Raw genomic sequence first — 23,044 nt, 5'->3', positions numbered from 1 at the left:
TTTGGTATACATGAGTAGAACGCTAAAGTATGCTATCATACGTCGTAGTAAGTAGAGTACGTCAAGAAATTTTAAACATGTTCAAAATTTTACGACGTACTTGGCGTATGACACACATTCCGCATGCGATGGGGATAAGTTGTACACACGATATGCGGACGCTTACACACGTCCACAAAGGCTACTTATAAGCTACTCATAAGTCGAAACACGTCGCGGTAATGTCTTTTTTACGCGAAACTTATTTCTAACTTATGTTTGACGTGCTTTGAACCAATTCTTTACGTAGTCCCAACACACATTGACGTATGTAGACGTATTCCAATGACGTCTTCCGGTCGACAAAAAAAATAAATGAACGTGTTTCTAACTTACAACTGCCATATAAAGACATGTTCCCAGCGATTTTGGGAATTGGTATATAAAAATGATGTTCATAAAAGGGGAACCCAACAGTGTTTTCGAGTCCTTTTTGAGTCGATGTCCATGTCAGCAGTAACAGTATCAGTATCAGTATCAGTATCAGTATTAGTATTAGTAGTAGTTTGTTCATGTTGGCAGTAGTAGGTGAGTGCGAGGGGGAGGGTGTGGGTTATGATGGATCCTCCTTGCGTCCGCGTGTCCACGGGTAGGAGACATCTTTGCACCATTGTTTGAAGTTCTTCGCGGCTAATTTTTTATGGGGCTTTTTCAACAATGAGCTATGGCTTGTTTTTACGATTTAGGTCTATTCATAACGGGTTGGAAAAATGCACAATGAACTAATAATGTGCATAGAGCGCTTCAATAACTTATAGATACGGTATACCAACGAATAATTATCGTGTACCCGGCGTTCACAAACTATGCCCAACGATAGCCTAACTTATCCATATCGTGCGGTAGTTTATCTTTGCCGGTGACGTGGGGTTTGCTATTCATAGGCTGCCACTCAATGATTTAAATGGCTGCATCTCCACTATTGAAAGTAGACGCTTGCGCTCAACAATTGGATTTTTTTTACACTCAACGACTTTTAAACGCTACCACTCAGCTATTTTCATTGTTTACAATGAACGATTTAAATTGCTGTCACTCGCCTTTGTTTTTTGACGCTGGGGTTTGGAAATTTGAAGCGTTTCTTCTGAACGTGTTAAAACGCTCAAACTCGACTATTTTAAATAGACGCTGCCGATGGACAATTGGAATCATAGCCAAGCTAGACATCGAAGTGTGAACATCCTCGTCATGCCGAAGAAAAGTTTGAAGAATGCTGCAAATAAGTGTCCTGGCCGTGGCCGTGGACGCTGACGCAAGGACGATCCATTATACCGACGTCTTTCAGCCTATGAGTAACTTAAAAGTAACGTCTGTCGATGTGTGGCAACGATCGCGTAACGTGCCAACAACACGTTAATCATAGGTTAGAAATAAGTTTCGGGTACGCTAAACATTACCTCGGCGTGTCTCAACTTATGATTAACTTGCAAGTAGCATGTGTTGACGTCTGTCAACAATCGCAGACCGTGCATACAACCTGTGGCCAGCATAGCGGAACGTGTGAGTCATACGCCGGCATACGTCGTGAAATTTCAAGCATGCAAAAATTTGAGGACAACCGAAAAGTACAACGTTTAAAGCCAGTGTACAACAACGTATGGCAGTGTTTTTCAGCGTGCTCTCAATGTTATCAAAACTTACCCATAACGTATTCAACGTGTGCCAGCGTTTTAGAAAAAAAATTCAAAAATCGGCATACGTTGGCTAAAACGTCAAGGTGTGACTGGGCCTTAAGAGAATGACTATCGTTCGCTTCGGACTGTCACGTGCCAGTTTTCTTTGTTTTGATTTTTCAGCACAGGGAAATACTGTCATCTGAAGACACTGACCAGTGATAAATAATGAGTGGTGTGGGGATGTAGCAGGGCGAGACATTAACGGTTGTCCAACTGTCTGAGACAGGCAATTTTGTCTGTCGCACAAGTCAATAAACCTGTTCAAAGGACAGATCAATTTTACCACCCGGAAGTTTAAGAAACTTGACACATCTTCACATCGAATGTAGTTGTTCTTTTTATGTAAAGGCACAGTGATTAGCAGCGACTAAGAGGATTGTTGTCGACCAAACAACCCTCACATGCTTGGAAAAATCTTCAAAGAAACATGACGGTGTCGCTCCACATACTCGCAGTATGAATAGTTGAACAGGTGCAAATGGTTGATGGAACAGGTAAAATCTAACATCTATCTGTCCCATGGACATGCTGGAAAAATCTCATGTTGGGCCCTGTATAGTCAGCAATGGTTTGTCCCAAATTCTGCAATTGTTGGTTCATCAGCCATTCATGTCACCTGTTGTAAGTTCTACACTATTCATCTTGTATTATTTTAATGTAATTATTTTAATGCAATAAAAATTTCACAAGAATGATTAGGGGGCAGAATGAAGGACAAAACGTGGACAGAAGGTGAAAGAAATGATTGAGATGTGAATAAAGTGAAGAAAATATTTCAAAAAGTAGGGTGGAAGGAAGTGAACAATGTAGAAAAACAATGCTGAGGTGAAGGCTGGGAGGGGTGGGGGGTGTGGTAGGGGGTGGAAGAGAAGATAGCAAATTAAAGTAAAGGGTTGAAGAGGAAGAATTAAATGGAAAGGGTGACTGATTGTTGGTGAAAGTAAACAGAAAGAAAGAAATCTAAATAAAAGTGAAGAAAGCATGTGTGATGGAAGGAATAGAAACGTTTTCACAACACGGGTGTGGGAGGAAGCAAGAAATAAGGTGAGAGGGAAATGTAATAAGTGGAGGTATAGAATAAGAAAAAAACAAACAAACAGTGAGCCAGGAAGAAAGTCAATGGTTATCAAGGAAGAGGTTGTGAAGGGCTGGGTAAAAGTGAGATAAGGTGTGGGGTCGGTCAAAGTGAAAAGAAAGAAGGAAGCCAAAGATGGAAAGGAAAATACAATTGAGCTAATATAAGTGAGATAAGGAATAGAAAACAAGAAGGAGAAAGAAAGAAAAAGCAAGCGAGAAAGTTTGCCTGGAAGAGGGTGTAAGTAGTTGCTGGTGAGGGGTGCAGGTGTGAGGGAGGAAAGGCAGCACAACAGGTGGTAGGTAGCTCTTTCAAACAAATGGTAAGCCCCAAGCGATGGAAAGTTTATACTGACAAAAACAACAGCTGCTAAGAATATCATTGAATTTTCACACGAGGTCGTGCTTTCAGGCTTTCGTACCAACGTGCATCACACCTGAGAAACTGAATTGCTCCCATATGGTCACACAAGGTTTTGTGTTAGCTCGGCAAACAAAGCTTATAAAGTAAACAAAGGTTATGGTTAGCTCACCTAGTTTCACTTTAACGGAGTCGTGAAAGTCATTGGGTTTATCATTTCAACAAGCAGAATACCGGGTAAGTTCAGCTATTAAAGATTGAGGCATGCAGCATTGTGTTAGCTCTGCGAATGTAGGTAATTTGGTCACAGGAAATTTGGTCACGGGAAACTTGGTCACAGTAAAACGGTCACAAGGTAATTTGGTCATAGTAATTCGGTCACGGTAATTCGGTCACGGTATTATTATTATTATTATTATTATTATTATTATTATTATTTATTCACTGCATTTAAGGCCAGTAAGGCCCAAGAGCAGTAATAAACATTTTCATTTCATGGCCGGCGAATCTTGTTGGCATAATGACGTATTGACCAAGTTTACTGACTACTATAATTGAATTGATTCTGTCTCTCTCAACTTTTAAATTCCGATTCCATTATAGTAGTCAGTAAACTTGGTCAATACGTCATTATGCCAACAAGATTCGCCGGCCATGAAATGAAAATGTTTATTATTGCTCTTGGGCCTTGTTTATTACTGCTCTTGGGCCTTACTGGCCTTAAATGCAGTGAATAATAAATAATAATAATAATAATAATAATACCATGACAAAATTACCTTGTGACCGAATTACCTTGTGACCGAATTACCGTGACCAAATTACCTCGTGACCTAATTACTGTGACCAAATTACCTTGTGACCATTTTACCGTGACCAAATTACCTTGTGACCGTTTTACCGTGACCAAGTTTCCTGTGACCAAATTTCTTGTAACCAAATTACCGCACCCCAGCTCTGCAACCCTCGCTCCCTCCCATAAAAGCAGTAACACCAAGCTCCATACTGATTACTTTGACCGTAACAGTGATTGGATGCTTCATTCATTTGAGTATTATTTTGTCAGTAATGTCACAATTACAACTTACACCACCTGTAGCCTGGAAAAAATATTTCAGCAATTTCATGCTCACATCCAAACATTTGATAGAGCAGCTCGAGAATAAACATTGTAATAACAGAATAAGGCATACCCATGTAAAGGTTGTCTTCACTGGGGTCATCCATGACCTAAAATGGAAAAGACAGGAAGAGGAGGTCAGGTCGTCAAACAATGTGGAGGTAGAGAACAAATTAATGTGAATATAAAACTAGAGCGAAGTCAATGGCACACCACCGTAAACCCCCATACTTACCACCGAAAGCAAAGTTGAAAGATGGCAAAAAGTTACACCAGGAATGACCCAATATCTAATTATGGGTTAAAAATATTTTCCCCGTTTTGACCCCTGTGACCCCAAGTTCCCATCACCTGGGGCATGAACCGGGGGTAAAATCCAAAAAATCGTTACATATTTCACGCGACCCCAACGTTGATTGCGTCTACAAAGTTTCATTTTAAAAAATGTTTCAAAATGTGCCCGTAATTGCAACTTTTGGTATTTGCCCTTTTGACCCCGCCCCAGGGGGTGGAGCCAAAATGATACCGCTCTTCCACATTATTGCCATGTGGTGATTATAACTACCAAGTTTGGTGAATTTCTGCACAACTGTTTAGGAGGAGATAACGTGACGGTCAGACAGACAGAAAGACAGACAGTCAGATGGAGCCATTGCAATATCCTCCCTGTTTTTTCAAAAAGCATGCGAATAATAATCTAAGTTTGTGAGGGATTTAAGAATTAAGAAAGTATTTACACAAGAATATCTGAGGAAATAGAAAAAGTGACCATCGAACAACTTAAGGGATTTCATGAAGAAAATGATTAGTTGTTTCAACGTGAAGTTAAAAGCAGCTGCTGCCCTAATTTATTTGCTCACATTTTTACTTTATTTCATTTCACCTATCTTACCTCTCCCTTTTCTCTTCTCATCCCCCTTTATTTTTCCTCTCCTCTCTTCTGCCCTCCGTATCCTCTTCCACTTTTCTCTCTCCTTTATGTCAATCCTTTTCATTCCAAATTACAATTGCTCATTTTTATTAGCTTGCCTGTTCGAAGAACAGAGAGCTATAGCGATACCCCCGGTGTGAGCGTCAGCGTCAGCGTGAGCATGAAAATGTTAAAGTTTTTGGTGCAAGTTATTTAGAAGCTTGCCATTCATTTAATATGTGTACTCGGATGCTGATATTTGGCATGGAGATTCCTTTGGGATATATTAATTATTGATGTGGTGAAGTTGAAATAAAAAAATAATTTCAAATGTTTTAAACTTTTGACCTGTTTTGAACTTAACTTTTTTGTAGCACATCAACATTAAAGTTTTTGGTGCAAGTTATTTAGAAGCTTGCCATTCATTAATATGTGTACTAGGATACTGATATTTGGCATGGAGGTTCCTTTGGGGTATACTATTGATGTCGTGAAGTTGAAATAAAAAAATAATTTCAAATGTTTTAAATTTTTGACCTGTTTTGAACTTAACTTTTTTGTATCACATCAACATTAAAGTTTTTGGTGCAAGTTATTTAGAAGCTTGCCATTCATTTAATATGTGTACTAGGATGCTGATATTTGGCATGGAGGTTCCTTTGGGTTATATTATTGATGTAGTAAAGTTGAAATGAAAAAATAATTTTAATTTTTTTAAATTTTTGACCTGTTTGGAACTTAACTTTTTTGTAGCACATCAACGTTAAAGTTTTTTCCTTTCTAATGTTTTTATCTACCACACTATTTTTTACTGATTACAATATATATATATATATATATATATATATATATATATATATATATATATATATATATATATATATATATATATATATATATATATATATATATATATATATATATATATATATATATATATATATATATATATATATATATATATATATATATATATATATATATATATATATATATATATATATATATATATATATATACATATATATAGGAGCCTGGTGTTGGCGCAGTGGTTAGGGCAGTGGCTTGGGATCCAAGAAGTCCTGAGTTCAAGCCCCGTTGGGCAACTGAATTAATACACCAGGGGGTTGACTCAGCCTGTCATCCTTCCGAGGTCGGTGAAATGAGTACCAGTATACTGGGCCGGTGTATACCCCGGTTAAAATAGGTGTACCATGTCCCTGTGTCGTAAGAGGCGACCAGGGTTGCGTCAGGAAGGGCATCCGGCATAAAACATGTGCCAAATCACTATGCGGATCATACGGATGATCCGCTGTGGCGACCCCTAACGGGAGCAGCCGAAAGAAGAAGATATATATATATATATATATATATATATATATATATATATATATATATATATATATATATATATATATATATATATATTGCTTTAAAATTATTTGGATCAGACTTTATTGCAATGCTTTATAAAAAAAATATTATTAGACTCGTCTTTTAAAAATGATAAACGTATAAACAGGCGAGCATTGGGTGGCTTTGACACCAACTCTCTGGTTTACAGTGTCATTGTTAGCCCCCATTGGACTTAGTCCAAAACGGGGGCTTATGGATTTGGTCTAAATTTTCATGTCCGTGCGTGCATGCATGTGTCCGCAACCATATCTCAGACATTTTTGGACCAATTTTATTCGTACTTGGCAAAAAGACAACACATGATGGTACACATATACACATCATTTCGTTTCGTGATGCGAGCAAAGATGGCCGACTGGCGGCCATTTTAGTTGTAAAAAAAAACTCGGTGTCGAACACGTCCTCATAGTCCATGGGCCCAGGCATATATCGGTACCATCTGAGGAAACCAAACTTTAGGGCTACTAAGTTATTGGTAGGGACTATATGATTATTTAAATATGTGATAACCGTTCCAGAAGAGCAGCTTAGTGTATGTATTTTGCATTTTCACCATTTTACCATTCTGAGATATTGACGTTTTGGGGGAAAAAAAAAAACCAAAAAAAAAAACCAAGGAACACTGGGAGGAAGTGGCAGAGCTGAAGTCCACGCAGGAGGAAGCAGACACCCGAATGCTTCTGCATGCTCTGCATGCAGCAGAAGCTGGGTACAAGGCTGTGGTGATCACTGCCGAAGATACAGATGTCCTCGTGCTGTGTCATGCCTTCAATAAGGACATCCCATGCCCCGTGTATCAGAAGTGTGGTAGGCAAACCCGCACACGGTTCCTAGACATTGACAAGCTTGCTAGATCGATGGGAGACAGTGTTTGTGATGCCCTGGTTGGACTGCACGTGTTCTCCGGTTGTGATACAGTCAGTGCCTTTGCAGGCCGGGGAAAGATGGGCGCCTTGAAGCAAATGAAGTCGGATAAGACCTAGTAAGAGGCCTTCAGTCAGCTCGGTCATTCATGGGAAGTATCCACCGAGCTGTTTCAGAAGCTGCAAGAGGTCACCTGCCACATGTACGTAATGTCTTCCAACACCACGAAAGTCAATGAACTCTGACATCAACTCTTCTGTGCTAGACGGGGAGAGATAGAGTCCAGTCAGCTTCCACCATGTGAAGACTGCCTCTTCATGCACGTCCTCCGTGCAAACTACCAGGCTGCGATTTGGAGGCGCTGTCTGCAATGTCAACCCTTTGTTCCAAGTCCCAAGGGTTGTGGATGATGACGGGAAGCTAGCCATCGAGTGGATGCAGGGTTCTCCAGCACCGGATGCAGTGTTGCAACTGCTTTCCTGCAAGTGTGGACGGTCGTGCAAACTCCCAGACTGCACGTGCCTTGCCAATAGCCTGAAGTGCACTGACATGTGCAAGTTGCGAACCTGCAGCAACCAGCCCGCTGATGTCGAGGAAGAGGTTGTAGACCTCAAGGACTCTGATGCTGATCACAGTGATGAAGACTAGACTACTGATCCATGGTGTGAATGTTTTGGCACAATCACAAGGACATTCATGGCTACAAATATGCATGACTAAAACATAGTACATAAACATGCCACAGTAGCGTGGTGAAATTTGGGTTATCCGTAAATTTCACATTTTGGACGCTTGTTGGAACTAGGGTAGGGGAAGGGCAATTCCTTTAACTGTGGTAAAAACTTGTAAAATGTTCATAAATGTTTTCCTCATATCATACAACATGTGCATGTTGTAGGCTACTGCGGCTCAGTAGCACTACCCAGGGAACTTGCATGACAATATTATAAATTAAAATGTACTGAAAATCACTAATCAGCAACATTTTGATAGGCCCTATTGTTCGCCCCTTTCTGCCATAAAACAAATTCTGCCTTCAGGAATGACAGAAAGGATTATTCGGATGGTATAAATAAAGCATTTCAGACATGTATTTGTAGTTTGCAGTTCATTCTAGCCCCATGTGGAAACAGCAATTGCATCATTAGTGAATGTTTCTGAGTTTGCCTTTTCGCTTTCATTATGCGGAGGGTGGGTACATTCCAGAGACGATAACTACCAATAAGCTGCCAGTCTGCAATGGTTATCACATCAAAATATGATCTATATATATATATATATATACACCAATTCAAAAATCATAACTAGGATTGGTTTCCTTAGATGGTACCGACAAGTGGAATTTCTGGCCTGGGCCCATGGACTAAAGCCTCAGAATGGCCTCCACAGATTTCAGCGATCTAACGCAAGGTGGGTCCAGCGGCCTACCAAGAGCGAAGGGATGGATGGTGTGGAGGGGTACACTTCCCTATCTTCCCTAACATTTATTAACTCCTTAAACAACCCCGGGGCTTTCCAAAAGCGCCTGTCGCTTAAACTATTGGTTCTACCAACCAAGATTCCCGTCACCTGTGTTGGTGTCCTCACAAATTTGGGCCTTGCCTTCCAATTTTCGCTCGTGCCCTTGCACCATCTCATGGCTGGGCCGCGTGGCTCACTTGGCAGGAACTACCCTCTGCCGATTCTCCAACCATAGCACCCCCGGGCCCTGAGACTGTCTCCGAGCCTACCAGCTCCCTAAAATCTGGGGAGTGCCCTCCTTGGCTACTCCCCCTCGATGCCACATGGCAGGCTGGCACCACGGGCCCCTTTCCCCGGGTGCCCGTGCCCACAACACTGCCCAAGTGGCCATTGGCGCTACGGGCACCGCTTCATGCGGGCCCACCCGTGCCCACTACGCTATCCCGGCCCCTCTTGATCTCTTGGCCTACCGTGGCCGACTAATCCGGTGCCCAGGGTGCCCACTAAGCGATACTCACCGTTCGCAGACACGCTCCCAGCCCATCAACAGGACTCCTGCACCCCTCCAAATGGGTTTCGAGCCTACATTCTCACCAACAGCAAAACGACCTCCATTTTGTCAATTTGGCTAACCCACTATCTGACTTTACTCTAACCCCGGGGTCCCTTGGGTGGGAATCACTCCTCCCCCCAATCACTCATCGCACCATGCATACTACATTCGCTCCATTCACACAGGCCCGCTGGCCCTCACTCACTCGACAAGTTTCCTTTCAATTCTCTCAACTCATTTCATCGCTGAACACTGCCATTCCACTGACTGCATCCCCTAACTAACTCGTGCTTCCTCGTCATCCCTTAAACTATTGCACATCCTTTTACTCTAAGTAGCTAAGCTACGTCCCCACTACACATTCAATGTCTGTCCATGTCTCCGAAAATCCAAAAATCCCATACTCTCAATCCAAACAAAAATCCCTCTAACTAATCCATTCCACGGGCTCCATGAGGAACAACCACGTCCCCATGAAACCGGTCGAACTAACTCTAACCCATCCCTCTAGCTAGTGCTGTTCCTGTGCCCAAAGCAAGGGGGTCTCCTACCCCCTGCCCAGGAATCCTGTTTACCCGAAGTGGCGAGGCTTGCTTTTCTCTTTTTTTCTTCCTTTTCCTTGCGCAGCAGCGTGACAATTCGCAAACTGCGCTCCTTTCCCGTGATGTCATGGCAGCTGTTCTCGTTTCTCATCCCTTCTCAGACGGCAACATCCAGCAGGGATTTCCTTCTGCCGGATTCCAACCATTCGTGCAGCCACGACGTCACCCTGCACATCCCAAGCAAGCCTCGTGTTTCGAGGGGTTCCCCACGCGAGCACATGTGCTCTGCTTGTCCGTAACCCGCGCCGCGAAATCCCCGATGACGTCACTCGCACCCAAAACCTGCGCGATTTCTCGCGCAACGCATCGGGGAAACCGCTGTTTCCAGAGCGTGCGATGCAGGCCACACGGAGGTTTACATACACGCTTGCCTGGAGAACCCATCCGATCCAAATTCATATTTCCAGCCTAGCTTCTGTCCGTCCGCGGAATCGGCTTACATCCACCGCGTGCGTTTCCAGACCGGATTTCACTCGCACAGGCGCGCACGTGGCGGCCTTGTGTGAAGCACAGCACGGACCCCGTGCACGCTGCTGTGCGAATCCGGCACGGTCCTCGAAACGGCTACGGCCGCTACACGCCCCTTGTCTATTGTCTGGCGCCGTCGTCGTCGCAATCCCACTTCTGACACCAGTGTTGTGGATTTTCGCCCGTCCGGCATGCGGGCGACCGTCTTTAGATCAATTGCGGCCATGCACACCCACCGAACGAGCAATCTAGTCGCAGCTTTCGGATTAACGCCGAAACCCAGCTACGGGTGTTTTTAACCACACCATAAACCAGCCAACTCTTCTGTCCACGCGCTACAGGGTCCATCGCCGAATTGTCAATGTACCTAATTATTCGCGCAGACAGAAATGCCGGGAGTTTATACCTCAACGGAGCCTGCACGAAAACGAGCCGCTTTAAGCAGCTCGTTCCGTTTGCGATTGCCGAGCGGTTTTATATCGCCAAGCCCCATCAGACCAGATGTACATTTTATCGGCTTATAATCAGCCAGCTAATTATTCCAAATGCAATTATGGCAGTCAATGGAGGAAGGGACGCAACGAGCAGGTGACATTCACAAATGGGGACATTTATTTCCACACAGGCATGCAAGCAATGCAAGGAATTGGGGGGGGGGGAAATGGGGGAAAAGACATGAGCAAAAACCTACAGCTGATGTCTATTTATTATGTACATGCACTTAATCAGTTCTACTTGGTAGGCAAGGCACCACAGACTTTCATGCAAACCTCAAGAAAGAAAGGAAGAACCGGGCTTGTAAGCCTTTATAATTGCCCGGAGCCGGGATGACCGAAGGGACTCCGAGAGACCGAGCGGGCTACCTGCCACCCTCTTGGTGACTCGCTGGGCGACCCTTGATGTCTCTGCCCCCACTCCAACCTCCGAACTCTCCAAGCTCTCTTCCCGACTCCACCACACCAGCACAGTGCGAACTTGAACGCTCTCTCCCAGCGCTCTTCTCCAGCTCGTTCGTTCCTTGTCGATGACCCGGCGCCTCCTCAACCGCTCAACTGGACTCCAGGCTCCAAACTCAACTCTCCGGACTCCAACACTCAACTCACCAACTCGACTCCCTCCACCGACCAACAACGCTCTCGGCGTTGAAACGCGCCTTTTTATATCCCGGAGGGGAGGGGTCGCTCTGGGCTTACCACCCGAAATCAGCGCCCTCCTTCCTTTCACCTTTGAGCCTTCACCCCCGGCTGGCTCCGCCCCTTTCACCGTTCTGATCCGATTCTGCCATCAAATGCCGCCGTGGTTGAAATCACTTTCACAACGCGGCCGTGTTTGAGATCACTTTGCCGCTGTCGAGGATGCCATCGTGTTTGTTTGTGGAGATGTTGTTTGTTGGGATGTTGTTGCTGGTGAAAAGATGGCGGTGTTGTGGAGATGCTGGTGAGAAGTTCGTTTGTTTGTTGAGATGTTGTTGTTTGTGGAGATGTTGTTGTTTGTGGAGATGATGGTGAGGAGAAGTTCGTTTGTTGGTGGAGATTGGTGTTGTTAAAATAAAGAGAAAAGAATAACACTACCTCAAGATTCACAGCCCAGCACACGAATAATTTCCGTTATACATTGGTGGGGAAATCTAACCTGGAACACTCACTTATTGACATAACTGATCTTCGGGGAACCTGAATGGTGATCTGTGAATTTCCACAACCGTAACAATAGTAAGATTGCTATTCCACCTGAACACGTGGAATAGTGCAAGAGGTTTTAACCCTGCCAGAGAGAAGGGATATTTTATATTTTATAATGGGTGAGTAGAGGGGTGGGAAGGGGGGGGGGGTTATGCAACCAGGATTTTTTTATAAAGAGGTGCAACCAAAACTTTAACAAAGGGAGGTGCAACCAGAATTTTTATAAAATAGGGGAGGGGGGGCATAACAATAAAAATTTTTATAAAAGGGAGGTGCAACCAGAATTCTTATAAAATAGGGGGAGTAGCGTAACAATATTTTTTTTATATAAAAGGGAGTGCAACCAGATTTTTTTTTTTTAAATAAAGGGAGGTGCAACCAGAATATTTAAAATCCAAGGTATTTACAAAAGTGGAGACGCCACAGTTTTTACAAAGGGGGGAGGAAGTACAACTAGAATATTTTTTTTATAAAGGGAAAGGGGGTAGGGGCAACTAGTATTTTCATAAAGAGGGCGGGGGGGTGGTATAGAGGCAACTAGAATTTTGGGGGAGAGGAGTGAGAGTGTAGGGGCAACTAGAATCCTGACTATAATTCATGGACCGGTGTTTGTTACTTACGAAATCTAAAGATTTCGTAAGTATATTGATGACTTCCGTCATCTGTCTGTGTGTTTGTTTGTTTGTGTGTGTGTTTGTGTGTGTGTTTGTTTGTAGGCACGATAACTCGAGAACGGAAGAAGCTACCAATGTCAAATTACACCACGTGATTCAGGAGGGTGATGGCTAGTGCTGATTAGATTTTGGTCAAAATCGGTCAAAGGTCAAGGTCACAGTGAGGTCAAACATTCGATTTTTGATGGTTTGTTACAGAATCATCGTATAAACTTCTGGTTTGCATCGCTACCTTCTCTAGAGAGCTTTTATTAGACAAGGTCAGAGGTCAAGTTGACGATTTCGTAAGTACCAGTCTATGACTGCTTGTTTGTTTGTTGCGCGACTCCTCCTCCAGTTCTGGGCCGATTATATCCTATCCAGACTTGCTACACAGCATGACCCCAATTAGCACATAGGGGTGTTTTTATCTTTGCGGGTGGTCTTGGGGGTGGGGGGGGGAGGGGAGGGAAGATGCAAATTCTCTATGTAAATGTGTATCGTGTAGCACCACTCCAGGTGGGAGAGGGTATTACAAGTCCCCATCCTTTACAGTTCAGCAAACCCTCAAATATTGCAGGTACTAATATCATGGGTTTCGATCGCAGGTAACCTATTGTGTTCCAATTTCGTTGTCACAGGATTTCATTGTGACCAATCACGGTTTTTGAGATGAGAGGAGTCATTATTTGTGCCTGTGTGTACGATTACCTCCCTTACGAGACTTTTGCTTCTCATGCACCGCTTTTAATGGCACCCAAACACAAAGTGATGGACAAAGTTAGTTGTGCCAAAAGGCAGAGAAAGGTTATGATATTGAGCAAAAAAGATCGTGTTGTTAGATCGGTTGGCTGGAGGTGAAGGTGCGGCATTTGTGGGCCGCCATTACGGGATCAATGGATCGACTGTGCAGTTTATCCATGAAAATGAGTCAAATATCCGTGCAAGTGCTGCTGTCAGCGCTCTACAAAGTGCAAAAATCTCATTCCAGTCCCATGATCTTCATATTGAAAGGATGGAAAAAGCTGTTCATGTTTGCCTTGAGGCCCAAACACGGAAAACGTGCCTTGAGTGGACCGGTGATACGCGAGAAATCATTGTGCATTTACCAACATTTCCATGAGGCACCTGGGACCGATGTCTTCAGTTAAACAACGGTTACCCACAACTTCCATGCCAGCGAGGTCTGGTTTGAGAAATTCAAAATTCAAGGTAAGGTGGTTAAGGATTGTCTTACCCTTCTCCTATGTGGCAATGCTGCAGGCAACTTTGTCGTAAAGCTAATGCAACCAATCGCCGACTCCTCCTCCCCACTCCCTCCTCCCCCCTCCTCCCCCTCCTCCCCTTTCCCCTGCCCCCCTCCCCACCCTCTCTTCTCTCCTCCCCTTCCCCCCCTCTCCTCTCCCCACTCTAACAGCATCATCATCATCATCATTATCCCAAGCTAAGTCTTGTGGATTATATTTACGGCAAAGTACAGGACAAGTACGTAATAGTTTTACCCTCACCCACCTCGCTGTTTTGTAAAAATCACCTCGTTTTTGAATAAATTTAAAAGGTAAAAGTCTTGTGTTTGTTTATTTTATACCATCTTTATTATATTTTCATGTATATTTCAATATTAATTTGATATTTATATATATATACTGTATATATATATATATATATATATATATATATATATATATATATATATATATATATATACTGTATATATATATATATATATATATATATATATATATATATATATACTGTATATATATATATATATATATATATATATATATATATATATATATATATATATATATATATATATATATATATATATATATATGTATTTTTTTTTTACATGTTTATTTCAATTGTGATGTGTTTATTTGTAGCTGCTGCCGATGTTCCTCTATATTTTCTCAAAGACCGTGAACCGAACCCCCCTTTTCCCATTGGCCCTTGGTTTCCACTATCACAGTTTTAACTATCATGGCATTTTGCAGGAACGTAATGCCCATGATATTTGAGGGTTTACAGTGCAGTATTCCTCTCCCCATATTTTCCAGTGCAGTGAGATGTTTTGAATTAGAAGCAGTTAGTTAGTTGTTTTTGCTTTTTGCACATAACCTGGGTTTTTTATTTTTATTTTCTGGAGTGATTGAGGCAACGGTCAGTTTCCTATACACTACCCAAACTAGAATACTAAAATTCGGCAATTCTCTTTATGTGGGGATGGATGATTATGTCTGAACCCTACAGAATAAAAAAGCAGCTAGGCCGATCTCCACCAAACTTTGCATACTTGCTGAGGGTACCCCTAACCTCCCTTCCCCATGATGGTGGGGGAGAGGAGTTGCGATTTTTATCTGTACACGTGAAATACTACAAGTGCATGGTTTAACCACTAACCCCTGCTGAAGGGAGGGGGTATTGACTCCATATATCGCTCCCAGAGGAAGCAGGTATAACTTGTATAAATAGTCATTAAAAATGTGAATAAATAACTTGAAGATCACACATTCCAACATTAAACATTCAGTGAATGCAAGCATGGGAACATTTAACATTTAGGGAATGCAAGCATGGAAACGGCTGTAAGATGATGATAATGATGATGATGATGATGATGATGATGATGATGATGATGATGATGATGATGATGAATCACAGAGATGTACCACAATTTTCTAACTGTGGCTTGGGGACATTAAATGGATTAGGATCCATTCCCTGGCACTGGCTTCTTCAAAGGACCTGTGCCTGAATTACCAATGAGTTGAACCATTTACTGCAACACATGCCAACTATATGTGCAGGCTCACAAGTTTCCTCTACCATATGTGCGGCATTGTTGATATCTTTTCTTCGGTTTTTTTTTACTCATTATCGTCTTTTTTTCCATTTTCCTCCTGCTTATTTACCAATTATACATTTGCTTGTTCTTTGCTTTGCTTTATACAGCACTTTTTGCAGAAGCCTCATGTCCCATACAGAAATCTCCCATGAAATTCCCCTGAGAATTGCTCATGGAAGTTTAGTTGGGTTTTTGCCCAAAGGAAAACTCTCCTCATGGGGCATTGTAGTGAAACAATGAAATTGTCCATAGGGAAGCACATCACTTCATGAGCTTTCTTCATGGGAGAAAATCTGTCCCATGGAATGCCCAGGGGGATTTTGTTGGACATTTGTATTTGTGGTGAAACAATTTTAAAAGTTTTCTCTTACTTTGTGATCTTTTCCGATGTTCTTTACTACACTTTTACTCCTCTATAATGATCAATGATCAAGTTTTTATCCCCATTATTATACATCTGCAGCAGCTGGCAGGCTGCACACCTGCGAGCCTGCAAATGGTTGTCACAATACAACAGAAAGAAAAGATGGAGGTAAACATGTGAGTGGAGACTGATGATGAAATTATTCCTCAAAAAAAATATTAAAAGTCGTCACCTCAACAAGGCGGACCACATTGGGGTGGTCCAATTTGCGTAGGATTGCAATCTCTTGATGGACTCGGTCTAATGGGGTCTGCACCTCATGCCCCGAAGGGGTTGGTTTGGTACCGCGAGGTGGAGGGCGCCCTACAAGATGTGAACAATGAGCAGAGAGACCATTCATTAACTTCAAAATTTGCCACAATGGTCATTATCATTTCTGTTTTCATGATTTTTAGCATACCATAACTCTCTCCTTTCCTATTCTACTCCGACCATTTGGCATATAGGGCTGCTGCAGTAGTTTCATTGGTGAGGGCATACAATCCTAGAAGGGTTACTACTTCATCACAGGGTACTTGACAGAGAGTGCAGGAATTTGTAAAATTTCTCCAGGATGCTGACCATAGCTTGCCTACTCTTTGTGAAGGACACAATGGGATATTTAATGTCCACTAACTAATGCTAACAACCGGAAATCCAGTTTAACATCCATCTGAGGGACAGCACACACATTGATGAATCACCAAGATGACAGTTTATAGCTTGGTGAAGATTCAAACCCAGTCTCAACCGCTGAGAGGTAATGTGCATATACCTTTTGGTTATCCTACCAGCCCAATACTCATTATACCATACAATTTTATTTAACTGAATTGAAATTTAAGTAGTGCCCAGGCAACCTGGATATCTTTGTGACCACCGGAACAGGTGGGATCATGCCCTCGGAACCCACCTTTTCCGAGCTATGATTTTAGTTCCCATCCAAAGTTGCCTTAAGGGTATTAAGAGTCAATCATCTGCCAAATAGTGTCACCTGGAGACCAGAAGCACATTACCCCATCCCTAAATGTCACTGAAAACTGTGCAATTAACAAAAATAGCACCGCAAAGCGGGCGTAACCCCTCAGCCCCTTGAAGCAAACCAATTTCAAGATGGTGGCCATATTGAAAATCGCAGCATGCCCATTTTCAAAAGGAACCTTCCTCTACTCAACCCCAACACACGCAGCAAAAATGGATTTAATCGGACAAGGCGTTCTCCTCGAAATTGACCGAAACCAATTTCAAGATAGCTGCCGTGGCGGCCACAGTGAAAATCGCAGCATGCCCATTTTAGAAAGGAACCTTCCTCTACTCAACCCCATTATACCTCACCAGAATAAAATCAATGTGTGAAGCCGTTCTCAAGTTATTGTCCGGAAACCAAATTCAAGATGGCTGCTCTAGCCGCCATATTGGATATCGGATTGCGCTGAATCTCGAAAGGAACCTTCCTCTAAACACCCCCATTATAACACACAAAAATGAAATCAATAAGTCAAGCCGTTCTCAAGTTATTGTCCGGAAACCAAATTCAAGATGGCTGCCCAAGCCGCCATATTGGATATCGGATTGTGCTGTATATCGAAAGGAACCTTCCTCTAACCAGCCCCATTATACCCCCATGAAAATAAAATCAAACTGTCAAGCCCTTCTCAAGTTATTGTCCGGAAACCAAATTCAAGATGGCTGCCCTAGCCACCATATTGGATATCGCATCACACTGATTATCGAAAGGAACCTTCCTCTACCCATCCCCAACACACACTGCAAAAATGGATTTAATCGGGCAAGGCGTTCTCCTCAAAATCGATGGAAACCAATTTCAAGATGGCTGCCATGGAGGCCACATTGAAAATCGCAGCGCGCCCATTTTCGAAAAAATCCTTCCTCTGCTCAACCCCAAGACACCCTGCAAAAATGGATTTAATCGGACAAGGCGTTCTCCTCGAAATCGATGGAAACCAAAGGTTGACAGACGCATGCCCGGACGGACGCCCGGACAACGCCTGTGACGACAATACCCCTTTTTCAGTCCAATTCGGGCTGAGGGGTAAAAAGGGATGCATCATTTATAGAGCTGCAGAGGTTAACAGTGTACAAATTTTCAAATTAATGGTGCATATAAAGCTGCGGCAAACAGCACCTCAATACAATCTTTAGTAACAGAATTGGTCCATTTTTTATGCATGAGGAAACAGCTGTGGCCTATTTGACACCTGATACTGACCAGGAAATAATCACTAATTGACCTGATAGTCAACAGTGTTTATTTCAGGCATTTTGCACTCTTCAGGCACATCACGATAAAATCATAAAATAGGGAACGTGCTAGCATATGGTGGTAATAAATAAGTCATTTATGCGATCACTTTTTCAGCAGCCTGACATTGTAGCAAAAACAAAAGGGCTTTAAGAGTGAGTAGATGATGACATTTCAGTGCAAAACCATGACGCCATGACAATAACAACATAGTGCATGCTATGTGAGTCTGGCGTTCAACCCAACTGGACTTGTCAGAGTTTTGGAAGTTTGAGGTTGGTTTGCACATAATTCTAGTGAGCAAAGACATGACAAACCCTAAAAAGATGTGTCCCAGCTGTGATCATGGAGCAAGGCGTTAAATTAGTGACTAAGTAGATATTAAATCTCACTTGGAAAGCCAGCTTGGCGCAGCAGTCTCTTTTTGGATATGACTTTCATTGCCTGAGAAAATACCAAAGATCAAAAGGTCAGTTCATATACAACCTCATTGTGTGGAATTATGTGATCATGAAATACTACCCTTACTTTGTAAAACAGAGCAAAACACTCATGTACACTCCTCCATTCCTCCCCATACTTAAAATTGCACCACAGCAGACTCTGCTGGTGAGAAGGCCAAAAACCTTTGGTGTTTGCTTCCAGATAATGTGGCTCCAACTCCACACTCTCTGTCCCCACCATCCCCAGTCACACCCAAATATTCCTGGACTCTGTGTCTTTTGCACCTGAGAAGGTGTTGACGTTTCTGGCAACCATCAACTCTGATTATGCAACTGGACTGGACGGCATCAGCTCATGAGTCCTAAAAAACCTGCTCTGCTGCTTTTGCAATACCTCTTTCTGCTCTTTTCACCATATTATTTGCTCTAGGTCATCTTCCATCTGTATGGAAGTCAGCCAATATCACTGCATTACATTAAAAAGGTGCAAAAATCAATCCCCTGGACTACAGACCTATCGGCTCACTTCCAATCAATCCATCATTGCAGTTAACAAGTCCTTCCTTTCCTCCACAGATCTGATCTCAGACCATCATATCAGACTCAAACCAGGTCACTCTACCCTGGACATGCTGTTTCTGCTCTTGTAACAATGGATGGAGGCCCTCCATCTCAGATACGAACGAGATCAGGACCGTCTCTTCAAATATACCTAATGCAATTGGTTATAGTCTGGTATCCTGCCTTACCCTCCAAACTTTCTGCCTATGGCATCCAATACCACCTTCTCCCGTGGCTTACTGCCTTCCGTCTCTCTCGTAGCAAAAGTGGTTGACTCAGCCTGTCATCCTTCCGAGGTCGGCGAAATGAGCACCAGTGTACTGGTAATAGGGGCAATGCATCAGCGGCATAGCCGTGTCCCTAACCAATGATGCAACCAGCAGCCACAGGGCTGCACACGAAAGTGTGTGTGTGGAGCCAAAATGTGTCTCTCAATGGAATCCTTTCATCTCCTCTGCTCATTAAGGCTGGAATGCCCCAAGGCAGTGTTCTAGGCCCAATCCTATTTCTAATCTTAATTAATGATCTTTCTCACTCTCTGGAAAACCCTCTTTATTTCTGTTTTTCTTATGAGTCCACCCTCTGCCCTACCATCCATCATTTGTCAGATCGGCATGCAGCAACTTATTCCCTCTCTGCAAACCTTAATATAATCAGTAACTGGTCAAACACCAGGAGGTAGGCCATTGGTCTTTCAGTGGTCCTTCTGTCTTCTACCGTCTCATCTCTAGCCTCCCCCCCTCCCCCCGCTCCGTCTGTGATCTGTCCCTCCTATATTTCCTCAGTGTGCTCAAGGTCCACCAAAAAACCCCTTCTGGTGAAACTACCAAAATCAAGAATCACTGTTCACCTTCACTCTTTCATTCCTCTTTGTTTCCTGCCCTGGAACAAACTCCCTCACTCTCTTCAATCACACTCCTTCCTCCAGGTCTTCAAAACAGCTGTTCACCACCATGTCATGTCTCCCCCCATCCAAAATCTTGATTTTTACTCCCATAGTTAATCCACCCCAAACACACCTCCTTCAAATTCCCTGTTTTCCTTCCTCAAAGTCCCTGTAGTACCATCTTTTTGACCCCATGTACCCTGCCCCATCCCTCTCCCTCCCACAGATATCCTATTGTCTTTGTTCCCCACTATTTTGTGCTTCCCTCTCTCGCCCCTCTAGTTTCCTGCCTTCATATATCTTTCTGTGTATTATCGCTTCCACGAGCCCCGACTTGGTATACAAAAAAAAAGTCTTTCAAGCCTGACAAATCTCACACTCTCACTCTGTCTCTCCAGAAGGACCACCTGGCACCTCTCCCTCGAGCCTTAACAAACATCTTGAAGAGGTTCAGTCACACAAAATTTTGGGCCTCACCATCAGCCATGATCTTTCTTGGGCAAACCACATTTCTAAGTTGGCCTCCAAAGCCAGTTACTGTCGAGTCATCATCCATCGTACAAAGTCCTTCCTTGGCACACCTGAACTTTTATCTACTTACAAGGTGTTAATCCGCAGTTTTATGGAGTACTGCTCTCACCTTTGATCTGCTGACCCTTCATCACACCTTGCTCAGTTTGATGCCATGGAAACTAAGGCCTTCAAAATCATTGGTATCTCCCACAAAGAGTCTCTGGGCCTATTATTACTTTCACATCACAGACAGGTCAACGGTCTCTCTGTCGTCCACTGCCTCCTTTCTGGTCTTGCACTTCCCTGTTTTCCTTCCTCAAAGTCCCTGTAGTACCATCTTTTTGACCCCATGTACCCTGCCCTATCCCTCTCCCTCCACAGATATCCTATTGTCTTTGTTCCCCACTATCATATCCCCAGAGCCTGTTCTGTGCTCTGTCCCCCCTCCCTTCCTCCTCCTTTTCAGGTTTCTGCAGGGTGCACATCCATCCATCCAATGGGACCACACTCTGTGCAGTGCATTGGTGCTGCCTAACTAGTCTCCTTGGTTATTGGGCACAATCCTGGACGGGTCGCCACTCCAACACAGGATACCAGCAAGCTGGCACTCATTTTGCCGACCTCGTAAGGATGACAGGCAGAGTCAAACCCACCTAGTATTAATTCAACAGCCAAGGTGGATTTGAACTCAGGATCCTACAACCCCAAGCCCACCACCCTAACCATTAAGCCAACACCAGGCATAAGATGCACATGGTATGCTAGTAACCCACTTTTAGAGAAACTTCCCAAATCCAGGCACACTGCTGACCTTCAATCACCCGTTCCTCTTTTCTCTCATCTATGTAATCAACTTCCACATCTTCTTCGATCTCATGCTTCCCTCCAGTGCTTCAAGACAGCTGTTCACCACCATCTTAGTTCACCCCCATCCATATCCATGATATTTTCGACCTTTATTCACACCCTTCCCCAAGCTCACCTCTTTCCATGTTTCGAGGTTATCAGGCTTCCCCATGCTCCCAAACTCCCCTTTTCAATTTTTATTTTGTTCCATTTCCACTTCTTCCCCAGTTTTCCTTTCCCATTCTGTGATTCAGAGTTTGCTCCTGCATACAGCTTGGTCACCACTTGTGTCCTCCTCCCCCATCCCGTTGTACTCCTTCCCCATGTGCTTTCTTCCCCCAGGTCTTCTCTTTTGTCCTTCTACCCTGCTGTTGGTGTGTCCACCCCCTCCCCTTCCCCACCCTCCTATTTTCATTGTTCTTTTCGTTCTGTTGTGTCCTGGTCCATTATGTGTTCTAACTTGTCCATGAGCCAAGACTCCGTATACAAGAAAACACATTTCAAATGGCACACCTGCTTAACGAAAAGCAACAGATGAAAGCAATTATCGTGTCTTTCAACTCACATAGTAAGTGTTTTCTTCTTCATTGTATGCAAGGTGCACAACACCATAAGAACCCTGCAGATCACAGGCAAAATAACTTAAAATTATGTTGGCAATTTAAAAAGAAAATCAAAAAGTCACAACAGTTAAATTATGAGGAACCACTGTGCAAGCAAAATTCAAACATATACAGTGTGGTACACAACAATTGTACAGGATTGGATAAGGAGGATAAGACAAAGTGAGAGCAATGAAATGAGACAAAAGAAAGGCTTAAATATGGATGCAAGGTAATAAATAAGTCATACCGATGAAGTTTACAAACCTTTCCAATCTCTCTCAGCACTTTGTATTGATTTAAGCGTACACAATTCTGAGGTGGGGTCGGGGAACAATGATAAGAAAGTAACAATAAAAATTTCACTCTCATGTTCTGTTTGTGATGTATCCATCCACAAATCTCAACATCGTACATCCATACACAAGTCAATGCATTCCGATCTAAACGGATGGCTCATCATGCTCAGAACCTGGGTTCAAAATCCCATGCATTTGTCCATTGTCTGAGTATGTCCTTGTAATCCACATGAAAGCACACTGATGTCTACTCGTGCCTTTGTCATGCATGCGATATATGTGCAAGCTTGAACATGGGCCTTATGTTGAGAAGAGTGTAAACTTTCAAAGTGGGCAGCAGAGACACTTCTAATGGCAGGCTTTCGAGTTTGGCACAATTTTCATGAAATGAAAAGGGATAATATTAAGGTATTGGCCTGCAATTAAAACCCCCATTGAGCTTTAAAATCTGACTCCATGTCTTTATTTATCTCTGAGTGTAAGGAGAAGGTATGATGG

The 23,044-nt window shown here is 43.0% G+C and overlaps 1 protein-coding gene and 1 long non-coding RNA gene across 6 annotated transcripts in view; one reads left to right on the top strand and one right to left on the bottom strand.

The window, feature by feature from the left end:
• Positions 1-23,044, bottom strand: part of LOC147028666 (calcium/calmodulin-dependent protein kinase kinase 2-like) — a 200,879-nt gene that overhangs the window by 157,915 nt on the left and 19,920 nt on the right. For all 5 annotated transcript variants that reach the window (XM_085879318.1, XM_085879316.1, XM_085879314.1 and 2 more), the window contains exons 3-7: positions 22,515-22,562; positions 22,211-22,264; positions 18,789-18,840; positions 16,327-16,457; positions 4,344-4,380 (exon numbers count right to left, since the gene is read on the bottom strand). In XM_085879318.1, coding sequence (XP_085735444.1) covers positions 4,344-4,380; positions 16,327-16,457; positions 18,789-18,840; positions 22,211-22,264; positions 22,515-22,562 — 322 coding nt within the window. The remainder of the gene's footprint in view (positions 1-4,343; positions 4,381-16,326; positions 16,458-18,788; positions 18,841-22,210; positions 22,265-22,514; positions 22,563-23,044) is intronic.
• LOC147028667 (uncharacterized) overlaps positions 1-23,044 on the top strand; it is a 52,895-nt gene that overhangs the window by 24,395 nt on the left and 5,456 nt on the right. The window lies entirely within an intron of this gene.

This window comes from Eptatretus burgeri, chromosome 4 (genome assembly GCF_056783735.1).
Source record: "Eptatretus burgeri isolate ZD-2024b chromosome 4, Ebu_testis_v1, whole genome shotgun sequence".
Classification (NCBI taxonomy): Eukaryota; Metazoa; Chordata; class Myxini; order Myxiniformes; family Myxinidae; genus Eptatretus; species Eptatretus burgeri.
The sequence above is the reverse complement of the archived record's forward strand: the minus strand, read 5'-3'. Positions and strand labels throughout refer to the sequence as shown.